Here is an 18,183-nt window from a genome sequence, read left to right on the forward strand (position 1 = left end):
AAGCAATGATCACACTGCCATGAAAAAGCAATTGTCTTTATTATGTTGTTTGCCCAACCGATAATAGTCATGCTTGAATTTAGGAAAATACACAGCTTAGTTACATGCATGCATGGGTAAATATTCATAGATGAACACAATAATATTGAACAAATGTGCATAAATAATAATTCTGGTCACTCAGAGAAAGGAAACACAGCTAGGATTTACTACTGAACTAAGCTCCAAGACGCATAAATACTACCTAAGTCAAGAAAGAAAGCCGTGAATCTATCTAACCCGCTGAACTATACAGTAGGGAGCAAAAGTTTGTGAACACCCAGTCAGAAGTTATAGATCTCGCAAGTGTGCTAAGGAAACTAAGGCTATAATGGTCTATTTTATTTCCCAGTGTTCTTCAGTAAATATTTGTTTACTTGAAAGCATGTTTCTGTATAAACATTGTGATAGTTCAGTGTTTTTTTTAAGAAATTCGGACTAAACCAGGGGTCTCAAAGTCCCTCCTTGAGGGCCGCAATCCAGTCGGGTTTTCAGGATTTCCCCAATGAATATGCATGAGATCTATGTGCATGCACTGCTTTCAATGCATATTCATTGAGGAAATCCTGAAAACCCGACTGGATTGCGGCCCTCAAGGAGGGACTTTGAGACCCCTGGACTAAACCTATCAGAACACAGGCGAATAGATTAAAATCTTACATCTACTACATGTTTGTTGATGCTAGCATTTCTGAAAAATTCATACTACAATAATTACTGTTCACATTGTTAGGTGTTTGCCTCTGTTGCTTATATATGTAACTAATAATATTTTGTGGTATTTACTAATATTTTCTCTAATTTTTATTTATTTTTTTTTTATTTATGCAAATTTAATAGTTACAATATCAGACGTTAGAAGGAAAAAAAGGATCTTAACATAATTAACAGTAATTATACATACAAACAAAATTCCTTTCCAAGCCCACAACAAATGAGAAGACATGCCACCGTTCAATTACAAAAAAAATAAAAATAAAACTAAGAATTGGTTCTTGATTCATCCACATGGATCTTAAACCCTTCCATATTATCTGGGACTCTTTACCTCCTCCAATTTCTCAGTTATGAAACACATTAAGAATAAAACTCATTTCTGTTCTAGAGAGCTGCACGGGAACGGGGACGACGGGAATCCCGCGGGACCCACGGGCATCCCGCGGGTTCCCCCTTTGGGTCACGGGGATCCCGTGGGGACGCCCCCTAGGGTCGCGGGGATCCCGTGGGGACGCCTCCGAGGGTCGCGGGGTTCCTGCGGGGCTGGATGTACTCAGTTGCGCGGCTCTTCTCCCTACCTTCTCTGCTTGCAGCACAGAGCCGAACGGAAGTCTTCCCGACGTCAGCGCTGACGTCGGAGGGGAGGGAGGGCTTAAACAAAGCCCTCCCTCCTTCCGACGTCAGCGCTGACGTCGGGAAGACTTCCGTTTGGCTCTGTGCTGCAGGCAGTGCAGGTAAGGAGGAGAGTAGCCTCGCGGTTCGAGTGGCTACCAAGGGAGGGGGCGGTCCGCCCCGCCACACCCCGGTTGCAGCACAGCCGGCCAGGTCCCCTTACTTTTGTGGCACTTCCCCGACCGACCGACAACAGCCCCGGTCCGACAATCCTCCCTGCCCTGTAGCCGCGAATCTAAATTATCTTCTTACAGCAGCTGTAATAAGGTAATTTAGATTCGCAGTTAAGGGCAGGGAGGTTTGTCGGACCGGGGCTGTTGTCAGTCGGTCGGGGAAGTGCCACAAAAGTAAGGGGAACTGGCCGGCTGTGCTGCACCCGGGGCGGTAGAGAAGGAGTGGGGAGAAGGACGCTGAAAGGCCATGGGGAAGACGGGAGGGGGGGGGAAGGACTCTGAAAGCACTTGTGGAAGACAGAGGGGGGAGAAGGATGCTGAAAGCACATGGGGAAGACAAAGGGGTGGAGAAGGACGCTGAAAGGACATGGGGAAGACAAAGGGGTGGAGAAGGACGCTGAAAGGCCATGGGAAGGGCGGGGGGGAAGGACTCTGAAAGCACTTGTGGAAGACAGAGGGGGGAGAAGGATGCTGAAAGCACATGGGGAAGACAAAGGGGTGGAGAAGGACGCTGAAAGGACATGAGGAAGACAAAGGGGTGGAGAAGGACGCTGAAAGGCCATGGGAAGGGCGGGGGGGGAAGGACTCTGAAAGCACTTGTGGAAGACAGAGGGGGGAGAAGGATGCTGAAAGCACATGGGGAAGACAAAGGGGTGGAGAAGGACGCTGAAAGGACATGGGGAAGACGAGGGGGTGGAGAAGGACGCTGAAAGGCCATGGGGAAGACAGAGAGGGAGAAGGACGCTGAAAGGACATGGGGAAGCAGAGGGGGGAGAAGGACACTGAAAGCACATGTGGAAGACAGAGGGGGGAGAAGGACGCAGACAGGACATGGGGAAGATGGGGGGAGAAGGACGCTGAAAGGAAATGGGGAAGAGAGAGTAGGGAGAAGACGCTGGCAGGGAAGAAGACAGATGCCAGACTATGGGGGGAGCGGAGAGAAGAAGATGGGTGCCAGACCAATTTGGAAGGGGGAAGAAAGGGAGAGGCACAGTAACAGAGCAAATGGAAGATGCAGAAGGAAGAGAGACAGTGGATGGAAGGAATTGAATGAGAACATGAGGAAAGCAGAAACCAGGCAACAAAGGTAGGAAAAGAATTATATTTCTTTTTTTTTTAATTTTGCTTCAGGATAAAGTAGTATATTAGTTGTGTTGATAAAAATTTATAAACATTAGAGGCTCTGGTAGAAACCCATTTGCAAAGTATGTATTCTTCCCAATTAATATTTTCAAATTAATAAAGTCTTTTTGCTTATTTGTAAATGGGTTTCTACCAGAGCCTTTAATTCAGTAGCATAATTAAATGAAATAACTATTTCTGAAGTTTATAGGGACGGGCGGGGACGGAGGGGATTCCTCGTGGGAACGGGTGGGGACGGAGGGATTCCTCACGGGGACGGGTGGGAACGGGTGGGATTCCTCACGGGGACGGGTGGGGACGGGTGGGACTTTGGCGGGGATGGGTGGGGACGGGTGGGATTTCTGTCCCCGCGCAACTCTCTATTCTGTTCTCTAGCTAATAAGAATTGTTGCAATTGAATAGGGTCCCAAAATACATATTCAATGTCTTGTAGTTTAACAATCTCCCAAGCCCCAAGATGGAAACTGAGATGAGAGGGAGAGACCACCTGTAGAAAGGAGGAAATTAATACCACTCGAGTTAAAGACGATAATAAAGTGAATTTTATAAATGTTAGAGAGCCCTCAGTCACACAGCCTTCCTCCGGAACCCCAGAGGAAACAGCTGTCACTGGTTTGCACCCAAGAAGGTGTCAACTGTGAAACATCCCCGGGCTCTCTGTGAGTTTAGTGATAAATAACACAAAAGTGCAAAGGAGTGGAAGGAAAATCAAAACACACTCTCTACAGGTAGTCTCTACCCCTGATCCAGGGGGGCCGAACAAGAAAGTTCAAGTGTCCAATTTCAACAAAATAAGGCCAATAGAAGATACTAAGCTTCTCTGAAAAAAGCAGCCAGCAGATAACCAAGCAGATAACGGACGCTTGGTTATCTGCTGGCTGCTTTTTTCAGAGAAGCTAAGTATCTTCTATTGGCCTTATTTTGTTGAAATTGGACACTTGAACTTTCTTGTTCGGCCCCCCTGGATCAGGGGTAGAGACTACCTGTAGAGAGTGTGTTTTGATTTTCCTTCCACTCCTTTGCACTTTTGTGTTATTTATCACTAAACTCACAGAGAGCCCGGGGATGTTTCACAGTTGACACCTTCTTGGGTGCAAACCAGTGACAGCCGTTTCCTCTGGGGTTCCGGAGGAAGGCTGTGTGACTGAGGGCTCTCTAACACATTTATAAAATTGACTTTATTATCGTCTTTAACTCGAGTGGTATTAATTTCCTGCTTTCTACAGATGGTCTCTCCCTCTCATCTCAGTTTCCATCTTGGGGCTTGGGAGATTTTTTGGTTTGAGCTTATTTCTTCTCCCATTTTTCGGGTTTTGTTTGATATTCAGTTGTAGTTTAACAAGACATTTACATGGAAATTTTAAGTAGTATGATGCATCAAGAGCTAAGATCCTTGTTTTTAGTTTTAAAAATTCTTTCCTTCTTAATTGCGTAGCTCTTGATACATCAGGAAAAATCCGAACCAAATCTCCACAAAATTTTGTCAGCCTATTTTTAAAGTAGGTTTTCATTATTAACATTTTATCTATCTCACTCATGCACGTTATACCAGAGTGGACCTACTCTGGATCACATCCTGACTATCCTCTAAGAACTCTGTCAGATTTATTTCATTAGTAACCAGGTGGTCCACCTCCTGGGGGGTTGTATTTTCTTTTGCGGAACATAATAATAATTATTTATTGGAAAAGTTCCCGTATTGGGTAATCCCAGTATTTCTTTAAAATAGTTCCTTAGCAAAATTTCAGGAGACAATAAATGAGTTACTGGGAAGTTAACCAAGCGGAGATTTCTTGCTGTTTAAACATTTTCCATCATTTCCATTTTTGAATGTAACAGCGTAGAATCCTTAATGGCAGATACTGAGATAGCTTGGAGTGTATTACTTTGTGTTTCAACCACACTTAATCTTTTATCCAAACAATTCAAATTAGAGTCCACATTTTCAAATTTTTTAGACACAGATTGTGAAAAGTCTAACGTTGGTTTCACTGTTTCTCTGAGAATCCCTTCAACTCTAGATATACCTAACCACAAATCTTTAAGGGTAATATCCTGTGTTTCCACTGCAAGTGATTGATCCTCTGCTACACTTGAAAATTCAAGTGGTTTAGGAATCTCAGTAAAAGCTAGTTTACTTGTCTGAGTAGAGGATACCACATATTCAGTGGACATAGCGGGAATATCTTTCCCGCTATCACCTGATACTAGATGAAGGGGGGAAGTTCTTTTGAGGGGACTCATTGATGCCCCCGATATGGGAGATTTCATATCCGATAAAGTTTGTGGAGGATTGTTCATAGAAAGTGTCAAATGCCTGTCCATGGGACCAGATAACGCAGGTTTTGAGCTCTTAGGCTTAATCTTTCTCTTCCCCATTGCCTGGCTAGTTAATACTTATACAATCTGATTTCCTGCTCCTCGGCTCCGCGTTGCTCCAAGGGGCTCCCAAGGGGCGGAACCTGCACCTTTGGGCGCGCCCCTTCGGCTGCGCCCTGCGGCCGCATGGCTGTGGCCGCAACCGTGGCAACAGTGTAGAATTTAAAGTAATTTGTAGAGACTGACCCGATGACGTCAGGGGGTCTGTCTCTCCAAGTGCCTGCCCAATGCAGCCAACAAAACGCTTAACCGTTGTTGCGGGAGACTCAGGGCAGCAAGGCAAAGTCTCATCCGGGTGTCCCAGGAAAGGCAAGGTAGCAGCTCCCAATAATTTTTATTTCTAATAATTAATTATTAAATGTATTTCCAGCCAATCTTAATTGAGATTTCTGATGTTTTTGAATACAAATGTGTTTTCTTTTAAAATTTATTATATTTTAGTTTTGGGGTTTTTTCAGAAATATGCCAAAAAGAGGAGCATAACTCAGTCCTGAAACCCAGGCAACGAAGGTCTCTCATATCGCAGAATTGCATCATCATTGAAAATTTCACTTGGAGTGGTGCATGCTACACTTGAATGTGTGAAAGATACTGGATCCTTTCATTCCAGGCAACGAAGTGGTCATCCTTGTGCATCAACCAGCCGGGATGATCAGAAAATTGTAATGACTGCAAAGTTATCTCCTCATATCAATGCTACCCAACTCTATTCTCGCTTACCATCTCACCTTCAGAACCAAGCAGATGGGCAATGCTGCAGATTGTTTGATGGTGGTCTGAAGTCATGTCGTCCAGCCAAGAACATTGCCGATTGTCTACAGTTTTGCAACAAATACAGAAGCTGGAAGTCTGCAGATTTGGAGAAAGTGTTTAGTAATGAAGCCACCCTCACTTGGTTTAAAAATTACACTGGGAGGGTTTGGAGACCTGCAAAGCAAAGGTACAATGCAAAATATGTGGTGCCTACAGTAAAGCAGTGTGAAAAAGTGATGGTTTGGGGTGCAATTTCGACACATGGACGAGATGGAATCTGGATGATACCTAGAAACATAACCATGACAGGACCAGTTTACCATCCAGGTTCTGAAAGACAAGTTACCAGTATTCATGTCCATACATGGTACCAATCATTTTCAGCATGATCGAGCACCATGCCATTCAACTAAAGCAGTTAAAGCATGTAGCATCATATGGATATCATTTACTGGCTCCATGGCCTGAAAACTCTCCCAATCTCAATCCAATCGAGAATGCATGGGTGATAATGAAGATAGCTGTGGCTGACATGCATCCAACATCACTAGAAGAACAAAATAAAACAACTCAGATCACACCGGAATACTGTTAGCAGTTATGCTATTCAATGCCTGCCTGAATCCAAGCTGAAATGGGCATCGACATGGCAAATGAGGTTCAATGTGGATAAGTGTAAAGTGATGCATGTCGGTAACAAAAATCTCATGCATGAATACAGGATGTCTGGGGCGGTACTTAGAGAGACCTCCCAGGAAAGAGACTTGGGAGTTCTGATTGACAAGTCGATGCGCAATGTGCGGTGGCAGTGAAAAGGGCGAACAGAATGCTAGGAATGATTAAGAAGGGGATCACGAACAGATAGGAAAAGGTTATCATGCTGCTGTACCGGCCAAGGTGCGCCCTCACCTGGAGTACTGCATCCAGCACTAGTTGCCATACATGAAGAAGGACACGATACTACTCAAAAAGATCCAGAGAAGAGCAACTAAATTAGTTAAGGGACTGGAGGAGTTGCGGTATGGTAAGAGATTGGAGAAACTGGGCCTCTTCTCCCTTGAAAAGAGGAGCCTGAGAGGGGACATGATCGAAACATTCAAAATACTGAAGGGAATAGACTTAGCAGATAAAGACAGATTGTTCACCCTCTCCAAGGTAGGGAGAACGAGAGGGCACTCTCTAAAGTTGAAAGGGGATAAATTCCATACAAATGTAAGGAAGTTCTTTTTCACCCAGAGAGTGGTAGAAAACTGGAACGCTCTTCCAGAGTCTGTTATAGGGGAAAACACCCTACAGGGATTCAAGACAAAGTTCGACATGTTCCTGCTAAACTGGAACATATGCAGGTGAGGCTGGACTCATTTAGAGCACTGGTCTTTGACCTGGGGGCCGCCGCATGAGTTGACCGCTGGGCATGATGGACCACTGGTCTGACCCAGCAGCGGCAATTCTTATGTTCTTATGTACTCAACAACAAAGGACAGCCACAAACTTTGCTTATTTGTATTAATTTTGGACTAGTCAACAACTACAGTATTTTTGTGTATATACTTCATTTTAAAAAATGTTTCTTGGATTGTTTGTTTGTACCACTGAGTGTTTCTTGCACTGAAATTTGCACAGAATAGTGGCGTTCACAAACGTTTGCTCCTCACTGTAGAAGGGTATGTATGCTCATCATTTACAAGGAGAGACTCCCACCACATGATGCTCTTTCTCTTCCGTGCAATGAGAAGTGCATCTTTCATTTTGTGGGTGACAGATTGATTATGATCCTCTGCTGGTATCAGTTCTTGGAAGGATGCATGTCAGCACAAACAGCTGTCAGTCCATTGATTACCAGAGTGAAGTTTTACTCTGGTTGAGGACACTCTTTCCATCTTTGGGGCAGCAAGGCACAAGGAGACTTTTCTCTGGAACCTGTTTCAGGACAGCTCAAGAAATCACTTCAGTCTAAATATAGACTCTGCTCCTGGTCGTCATAGTCTCGTCACCCCACTCCTATCTTCACTCCAGCACAAAACTTGAAGTTACCTGCACCACTCTTCAGGGATTCTTTCTGGATACTAAGTCCTTTGTTCTTCTTGTCTTCTCCTTCCCGCCACTGATTTCCCTGGCCAATATGTGTCTTTGTTCCAAGGGCATTTGCTGGTCAAATTCCAAAATGTCCAGCAATATCTGGCCAATGTCCGATGTCATCATAAATTGCCTTAGCGATAAGGTTGCCAGTACACCATCTCAAGCTGGAGACTTCTTATCTCAAATTCTTCTGGCAGTGAGGGGCCTCAAGATATTTGCAGTAGTGAAAATGATTCTTGGCATCACTAGGCCCAAAAGCTTAAAACGTTTAGTGCAGGCATAGTCCTACAGCCCCATTGCCTTAGCATGAAGGTCTATATCTGATTCTTCTGTTTTCCAATTAATTTCTGGCCACATCCCTGTCAGAATTTAAAATTGTGACCAACAAATTTCCCTCCAAAATTCAATTTGTACCCAAAAGACTTTCCCATCCCATTTCAATTTCCCACCAAAATCTCTTTCCTTTGTGAACCAGCCAATTAGGTTTGAGAGCCTACTATATATAAAGACAAACTGCAGACATCACAGTATACCATAAAGAAAGCCAATCATGATGGCTGAAATATCATTTCCACTTATTCAAACACGGCAAGACCGGTGCAATTGCAACAATCATAATGCCAGCCACAGAAACCTAAGAGAACATCATCATTATCAATTGAGGTAGAGATGGAGGGTCAGGGCCCCTCCATACTACCAAGATACACTTTCACACAAGCAGCCCATTCTTCAGTCCTGGGAGTATTGAAAAATCATCAAACAGCTCTACTTCTTGTGTTATCTTTTCCTCTAATGCTCCTGTCATATACTCCACTACGAACTTTCAGAGACCCCCATATGATCAGGCAACTCCAAAAGAGATGGCCTACAAGGCCTCTGGCTCTATGCATTTAAGATATGTCCCATCTGTGGTAATTTTGGTTTGTACTGGTCATTTTGGAATTATATAGACTTTAAACAAGAATTTGTACTATTGCTCTTACAAGGTGTAGCCCAATACCAAATATGAGAGATTCCCTCATATGCAGCTAGTGAAACAAGCTCCCAGCCACTGAACTCCTAGTTCTGCATTCCATTTCAACTACCATGGAGTCCACTCTTGCTCACTTAACCACAAGAATTTATAGTAAACTATGAATCTTGGATTCCCTTCCTTTTCCGAATGAAGACATAGAAACATGATGGCAGATAAATGCCAAATGGCCCATCCCATCTAGACATAGAGTAAAATGACTGCTTATCTAACAGTAACTCAGGAATGGGCAAAATACAACACACTCTGCCTGTACCCAAGTAAAACAGAGATTCTGTGTGTTACTAACACAAGCAAACAGGTTCCTGACTTCAAGCTACTAATGCTGACTGGAAATGCCCTCTTAAAGTTAAAAGTAATGTTACTGTTGAATCACACCCACCTCCAAGTAAGCTTGAATAGCCTAACCAGCACACTCACATATACTACCCAAGATGACTGCAGTGAATGTAAAACAAGACAAGACTTCATTAGGGACCATGATAGGTATTTGTAACCTAGACTGGCCACTGTCAGACACTGGATATTTTGCTTGATGGATCTTTGGCCTGACTGATTCAGTAGATGGATCTTTGGTTTGACACTGATTCTGTATTCATGCTGCTGCCTCCTACTATCTGAGTAAGGTGTGGCTCACTGGTAGAGCTTCTGCCTCTGCACCCAGAGGTTGTGAGATCAAATCTCAGTGCTGCTCCTTTTGACCCTGGGCAAGTTATTTAATCCTCCAGTCCTACTACTTTGAATGTCTGTTTTGAAATGTTAAAGCCACACACAAAAAAGGCAGTATACAAGTCCCCATTCCCTTCTGAAATCAGAACTAGGTGTGGCTGGCATGAGAGAGGAGAGAAGCCATTGTCATTAGGTGATACCAGTTGCATAACACCTTTTGGTTTTTACAGCCCCTAACATAGTCTTTGTAAGGGCAAAGCATGGCTGTGTCTGGCTTTTAACTATTTATGTATTTATCATTTTATGTGGTGAATAAATTATTGTATTGGAACTTTGGAGTTTTCCTCTGATCTTCTGTTTTCTTGTATCCTGGATCCTGTGGATCGGCTGCCTGTTTGTTTTCTTTTACCTGTGCTTTGGCCAAAGCACTTAAATGGTTGGGGACCTCTGTGTTAGAGATCATTGGAGAATTGCCTAATGTCTAAAAGGCATTGACCTGTTATCACTACTAAGGGCCTGTTTTACAAAGCCGCGCTAGCGGCTGCAGCGCGGTAATGGCCCCGAAGCCAATAGAGATTTAAAGGGCTTCGGAGCTGTTGCCGCGCGGCTTTGTAAAACAGGCCCTAAGTGATACATGGAGAATTTATTTATTTAAAAAAAGAATAGTAAAATCAATAGCATTAATACTGCTCGGTAACTGCTATTGCTTCTGAATTTTCATCCAGGTGTGCACAGACGTTTTGCTTGTGCTAACTTTGGAGAACAAGGTGTAACAGTGGGATGCTGGGATACATATCGGCATGACATTGATTGCCAATGGATAGACATCACAGATGTAGAACCTGGTGATTTCATATTCCAAGTAAGTGCCGCTTCAGTTCTCCTCTTCTATAGCACCTCACAAGTTTCTGTTTATAAATTGTAGTGCCATGACAGTCATGGATTTCTAATGGTCTCTACTCATATCATCAATAGGCATTGTGGGTTGAACCCTATAAAGATAGTCTTTCTTTAAACCACCATAAGTAGAGCTTTTTATTTCAATGGCAATATCATATTTTTCCATAAATGTAGAGTGTGCCTAATGGAACCTCAGACGGCATCCTGAAGAACCAATTCAGCTCCATCACATTCATAGACTCCTGTAGTAGGAAGATAAAGGACACCTTTATAGTCCAGCATTGTTTATATAGTCCATCATCATTATGGGTTACTTACATAATCGCTAAACTTTCAAAACACCTTACACTACGGGGCTCATTTTCAAATAAGAAAAACGTCCAAATGTGGCATAAAGGGTTAGATGAATAAGAACATAAGAACATAAGCAATGCCTCTGCTGGGTCAGACCTGAGGTCCATCATGCCCAGCAGTCCGCTCACGCAGCGGCCCAACAGGTCCAGGACCTGTGCAGAAATCCTCTATTTATACCCTTCTATCCTCTTTTCCAGCAGGAAACTGTCCAATCCTTTCTTAAATCCCAGTACCGTACTCTGCCCTATTACATTCTCTGGAAGCGCATTCCAGGTGTCCACCACACGTTGGGTAAAGAAGAACTTCCTAGCATTTGTTTTGAATCTGTCCCCTTTCAACTTTTCCAGATGCCCTCTTGTTCTTTTATTTTTTGAAAGTGTGAAGAATCTGTCCCTCTCTACTCTCTCTATGCCCTTCATGATCTTATAAGTCTCTATCATATCCCCTCTAAGTCTCCACTTCTCCAGGGAAAAGAGACCCAGTTTCTCCAATCTCTCAGCATATGGAAGGTTTTCCATCCCTTTTATCAGACGTGTCGCTCTCCTCTGAACCCTCTCGAGTATCGCCATATCCTTCTTAAGGTACGGCGACCAATATTGGACGCAGTATTCCAGATGCGGGCGCCCATCGCCCGATACAAAGGCAGGATAACTTCTTTCGTCCTGGTTGTGATACCCTTCTTGATTATACCTAGCATTCTATTTGCTTTCTTAGCGGCCGCTGCGCACTGTGCCGTCGGCTTCATTGTCATGTCCACCATTACTCCTAAGTCCCTTTCCTGGGTACTCTCATTCAATAACATCCCTCCCATCGTATAGTTGTACCTCAGGTTTCTGCTTCCCACATGCAGTACTTTACATTTCTCAACGTTGAACTTCATCTGCCATCTCGTCGCCCATTCCCCTAGTTTATTCAGGTCCCTTTGCAATTCTTCGCAATCCTCTTTAGTCCGAGCTCCACTGAATAGTTTGGTGTCGTCTGCAAATTTTATTATCTCACACGTCGTCCCTATTTCTAGATCATTTATGAATATATTAAATAGTAGTGGCCCGAGCACCGAGCCCTGCGGAACACCACTTGTGACCCTCTTCCAGTCCGAGTAGTGGCCCTTCACCCCTACCCTCTGTTTCCTACCCGCCAACCAGTTTCTGATCCATCTATGCACATCTCCGTCCACCCCATGGTTCTTCAGTTTCCGGAGTAGACGCTCGTGAGGCACCTTGTCAAAGGCTTTTTGGAAATCTAGGTATATTTTTCACACCAAACCCTTCTGATTTGCTATTTTCAAAACCTATTTTCTAGACAGATTTCTATGATGCTTGTCTGCGGTGCGTTTAAATCTGAAGGGGGTGTGTTAGATGCTTGGTATGGGCTGGACTAAGAGGGACTTATTATCTGGACGTATTTCTGCAATTTTAGACTTGGATAAATTTTTGGTCGAGAATGTGGTATAAAGATAAATGTAGTGGCGGTATGGACGATCAAATGCCTGGATGAACAGATAAACGATTTTCAAAAAAAAATATATTTTGGATGTACTTTTTGAGAATGGACATTTTACGCTGCCAAAACCCTAGCGCCCTACTTCCAAATTGGACTTAGACATTTCTTTTGATTGTGCCCCTCCATATGCTTAAACAAATGCAAAATAATTTGAAACTATGTAAAGGCACCCGTTTTTTCCTGATACCGTGAGCATATATTTGGTTTTTCTTACTGGACTGCTAGCAGATCAATTCATCATAAAGAAACTGTCACAGTACATGCTCCAGCTAAATTCTGAGAGGAAGGTACATGACCTTATAGACAGAACAGTTATTAATGGCCCCTTTTATTAAGTCATTTAACACTGCTAATTCCACACTGCAATGTTCCAATGCCCATTCAATTCCTATGGGCATCAAAGCATTTACTGCACTGGCCTGCGCTGTTGGGCTTAGTAAAAGGGGTAAATGTGAAGGAACATTTTTGATATGACGTCCAAATCCGAGTTTAGGCATTTTGCGAAAGACACACACAAATCCAGTAGCGAACATGACCAAGAAAAAGATCTTGGTGTCATAAGAACATAAGAATTGCCACTGCTGAGTCAGACCAATGGTCCATCATGCCCAGCAGTCCGCTCACGCGGCAGCCCTCTGGTCCAAGACCAGCACCCTAACTGAGACTAGCCCCACCAGCGCACGTTCCTGTTCAGCAGAAACTTGTCTAACTTTGTCTTGAATCCTTGGTGGGTGTTTTCACCTATAACAGCCTCTGGAAGAGCATTCCAGCTTTCTACCACTCTCTGGGTGAAGAAGAACTTCCTTACGTTTGTACGGAATCTATCCCCTTTCAACTTTCATTGTAGACGATACACTAAAATCTTCCTCCCAATGTGCTGCAGCGGCCAAAAAAAGCAAACAAGATTCTAGGAATTATTAGAAAAGGGATGGTAAATAAGACTAAGAATGGTCTGGGTGCTTTGTCCTTACAAGGGCTGCATTAGGGGCTGTGATGCCATGTTATTCTGGTTGCCATATCAGAATTAAAAAAGGTTCAAAGAAAGCAACCAAGATGTTAAAGGCAATGGAACTCTTCTCGTATCAGGAAACACAAGAGGTTAGGACTCTTCAACTTGCAAAAGAGACAACTGAGGGGAGATATGATTGAAGTCTAGAAAATCTTGAATGGTGTGGAATGGGTACAAGTGGATCAATTTTTTACTCCATCAAAAACTTACAAAGACTATGGTACACTCAATGAAGTTACAGGGACAATAGGAGGAAATATTTTTTTTCACTCAGAGAATAGTTAAGCTCTGGAATGCGTTATCAGAGCATGTGGTAATGACGGTTAACATAGCTGTGTCCAACATTGGTCTCCATACCTTAAGAAGGATATAGCTCTGCTGGAGAAAGTGCAGAGGCGAGCCACGAAACTTGTCAAAGGAATGGAGCATTTGAACTACAAAGATCGACTCAGGAAACTGGGACTGTTTACCCTCGAGAAGAGAAGACTGAGAGGGGACTTGATAGAGACTTTTAAAATATTAAAAGGATTTGATAGAATAGACCAAGAAGCAGCATTACTAACATTTTCAGATGTGACAAGGACAAGAGGTCATAGCCTGAAACTGAGTGGCAGCAGGTTAAGGACAAATGTCAGGAAGTTCTGTTTCACACAGCGAGTGGTGAATGCTTGGAATGCTCTCCCCGAGGAGGTTGTGGAGGAGACTACTGTACTGGGATTCAAGCGCAAGTTGGATGCACACCTTCTTGCATATCATATTGAAGGATACGGTAAATCCAGTCTCTAAAAAGGAGTACCTAAATGGGCCGCCGCGTGTGCGGATCACCGGACTGGATGGACCTCGGTCTGATCCGGTGAAGGCATTTCTTATGTTCTTATGAGACAGACATAGGAGAAGCCACTGCTTACCCTGGGATCAGTAGTATGGAATGTTGCTACTATTTGGGTTTTTGTCAGGTACTTGTGACTTGGATTGGCCACTGTGGAAACGGGATACTGGGCTGGACGGACCATTGGCCTGACCTAGTATGACTATTCTTTTGTTCTTATATTCATTTTTGAAACAGAAACACATCTATCTTTTTGTTTAGAAAATTACCATTTCTTAGATGTGCATCTATCTTTTGGAACCATTAAATAAAAAAACGTCTAAAATAAAATCACACAAAACAAGCCATTGGGATGTACAAAGGGCCAGAAATTTTAGTAGACTGGCCACAAAGACATCTCAGCAGAGTAGTGGGGCACCCTAGGGAGCACTGCAGTGAACATCACATAAAAAGTCCTAGGTACTGTTGAGGAATTTCAGAAATTTACAGGTGCGATGGATAAGGTGTCACAGAAAATTGAGGTTGAGAATGAATTAAAATAAGGTGTCTCTTAAAGATTTGGGATTCAGATGGATCTATAGTGACACAGTCTGAGGCAATTGTAATTAAGGATTGAAAGGTTTAAATTGCTGATTCTACATTTCAGCTAATGCTAGGAAGTTCGGAAGGTTGATTTTGTGACTCTTAAGAGACATAGATTTATGTACTATTCTTCACATACATCCATGGGGATAAGGTTCTCAGAGGAACAGGAAATTTGGGTGTTTTACAGAGAATCTGTTTCTTATAGATTAGAAAATATAATACTACTTTGAAGATCATACAGAAGTTAAGATGTGTTTATAGGAAGTAGGGCTTTGTAACTGACATGATTGATACTTGGAAAGGTCAAAGATCAAAACTGATTTAGGAAGAAAAGTGAAACACTGCCACCTGCTGGGTTTAAAAATTTAACAGAATGGACTTTTAATGTTAACATTGACGTAAGGCATTTTTGGAAAGGAAGTCATGTGATCAACTGTGCCATTGTATTCTAAAGCATGATAATTATTACAAATGATGTCACTTAGGGTATAAATCTGTTTGCCTTGTTTTCTCTCGTTGAAGAGCACTGAAATTCCGAGGGCTTGCTCTTCCCAGGCTATGGAAGCTCTGTCAATAAAGACATATTTGTTTTTACATGACTTTTCCTCGTCTGTTATTTGAATTCACAGAACGGAGTCTCTAGCCCAATCATGTGGGAGAGAGAATCCATTCTGGCAATTCTTTTATCCTCGATGTTCTAGTCTCCAGCCTACTTGAACAGTACACATCTCATCATAACTCCCTTATAGTGTATAGTGAACCATCCAAAACCTACTAGACACAATTGGACACACATCAATAGCCCTTATAACTGCAGATGTCACCTATATGTAGGTACAGTGGGATTAGGGTGGGTTTTGGAAGGCTCACATAGTACACCATAAGTATGGTAGTTAGAGTGGGATGTGGGCCTGAGTCGCCATCTGTATGGTTGACTACATCACCCACTAGGCTACTCCAGAAACCTGCTCTATTAGGACTGTCCCTAACATCTGAAGCTATCATCATACAGACAGGTATGTACTGTTTCATTCACAACTTTGGGGGTGGGAGAGTATGGGGAGGGAGTAATGCCTTTATCTGTCCAGTGGTCATCCGGCCAGTTTAGGCATCATTTTTGGCATTTATTTGTTGTTAAAACCGGTCTAGCCCCAAATGTATAAATCGTGCCCTGAATGTTTTCTAAAGTATTATTGATTATTTTCTAAAGTATTTGATGGCTGCAGGTGGCACTTATATGGGTTTTGCACAGTTTTGGTGGGTTCACATGTTTGTAATGGTTAGAGTGGCTGCAACGGGGTCAGTGAACACGGGGTGTGTGTGTGAAGGGGTCTTTACTTTGTGCCTGCAGTGGTTATCCGGTCACTTTGGGTAACTTTTGGGTACTTATACATGTCTTTACATCATCTAACTCACAACGTATAAGTTTCAATTAAGCAATCTTGTCAAACTTTCAATTATCCCTACAGGACAATTAAGTCTAGGTCGGCTCACATCCCGCCCTAACCACTCCTCCAAAAACACCCTTTTCAGTTCTGGGCGCACAACGGGATTCAGAGGCCTAAAAAGTCCCTAGATACATCTAAAAAGCCATTTCGATTATCGGCACATGGACGACCTGTTTTTTGGATCGTCCAAGTGCCGACTTGGGTAGATTTTTAGACGTATTTAACTTTCAGCCTCATAGTATGACCTTTTAAAACACATTGGTCCAATCTTTATTAGGAAACTTATATAGCAAATGCTTTGTGCCATATGCCTTATTTTGTCGCAAAACTCTAATCGTAACTCTATCTTCTTTGCTGAGCACCATTTTGCTAAAACAAATCTTAATGGTCACTTCCTGAATAGTCACTTCCTGAATTTTGAAAACAGGCATCATCCAGTTTTGACAGCATCTGGCACTAACAGCTGTCAATAATAGTACAAATTTTTAAATAACAGTGCATCTGTTTTGAGGTTATTTGAAGATTCCATTTTTATGGACACCATGTACACTGAGCACCTAGAAAGGTGAAGCATGGTTTGCTACTAGTTCATAGTCCTCCTAAACATCTTTTTTAGCACTGGGGAAACCACAGCAAAGCTCTCAATGTTTTGAACATTGACCTTTTAGATCTTCTTTCTTGGCAGTGGCGTCGCAAAGGTGAGAGGTGCCCAGGGCGGTGGCGCTCCTCTCCTTCCCTCATCTCCGCCCACCCTTCCGCTCCTTTCCTGATCCCACCTGCTACGCACGCCTCCTGCTCCTTCCCCGCTCCTGCCTGCCATGCATCCCCCTCCCCTCCACTTCTCATTCCTTATACCTCTAGTTGAAGTTGTTGCTTGCGGCGGTCAACAATGTGCTCCTCACAACCCCGTTGGCTCTCCCTCTGACGTCATTTCATGTCAGCAGGAGAGCAAACGGGGTCACAAAGAGCATGTTGTTGACCACCGTGAACAACTTCAACTGCCCCCCTCGTTCCCCCCTCCCATTACTACACCACTGTTTCTTTTTTTAGGTCAATCAAGTTATATTGAATAGTCAAACAAACAAACAGTGTACGCCGCTGTTTCTTGGTCTCGTTTCTTGCACTAAATTTCCGCCTCTCTTCTGCGCCCTCACATAGGTGGTTGTGAACCCTACATTTGAAATGGGCGAGTCAGATTTCTCCAACAATGTGATGAAGTGTCAGTGTAAATACGACGGTCACCGCGTTTGGATGCACAACTGCCACACAGGTAATGGATAGTGTATGAAGGCGCATGAAGTGAATGTCTGTATGCTAGGAAAGCTGGAGCCGCACATCGTCTGGATATGCAGTGAATTATCATAGGAATAATACACGAGGTCATATGCTTGATCGAGTGTGCATACATCTGACAATATAAATATAGGGGATAATATTTAACCCTTGGGACGCAATAATTGTTTTCTGGTAGATCCCCTACTCTTAAATTTCTCCTGATAGAAGATAATTTTATAAGGGAGGGCCTAGTTTAAGAGGACAAGTGAGTACCTATTTTATAAAGACATGTAAGTGCATATAGGGGGAAATCATCAAGGTGCAGTTAAGATCACCTTACACTGCACCTTGATTCACCATCGGATTCAGCAACTTGTGGGATCTCAGTACCACAGCCTGCAGAATCTTCTTTTAAAATAATAAACCTGTGTGCAAACTCTCTCACAAGCAGCATTATTCCCATTACACAGAATAACTGCATCAATTTCCCATTACTCAGGAACACTGGGCCAGCAGAGCAAGAGTTCCCCTCCCCAGCACCAGATCCCTCACTCCCCTCCCCCCCTGGCTGAGGCCACACCTATTCCCATCCTCAAAGGTTCCAGGCCTTCCAATCGTTTGAA

General features: G+C 43.2%; 1 protein-coding gene across 1 annotated transcript in view; it reads left to right on the top strand.

Annotated features, from left to right (window-relative positions):
* Positions 1–18,183, top strand: part of LOXL4 (lysyl oxidase like 4) — a 139,248-nt gene that overhangs the window by 118,787 nt on the left and 2,278 nt on the right. The window contains exons 13-14 of the mRNA XM_033942260.1: positions 10,383–10,519; positions 17,444–17,555. Coding sequence (XP_033798151.1) covers positions 10,383–10,519; positions 17,444–17,555 — 249 coding nt within the window. The remainder of the gene's footprint in view (positions 1–10,382; positions 10,520–17,443; positions 17,556–18,183) is intronic.

The sequence above is a fragment of the Geotrypetes seraphini genome, chromosome 4 (genome assembly GCF_902459505.1).
Source record: "Geotrypetes seraphini chromosome 4, aGeoSer1.1, whole genome shotgun sequence".
Lineage (NCBI taxonomy): Eukaryota > Metazoa > Chordata > Amphibia > Gymnophiona > Dermophiidae > Geotrypetes > Geotrypetes seraphini.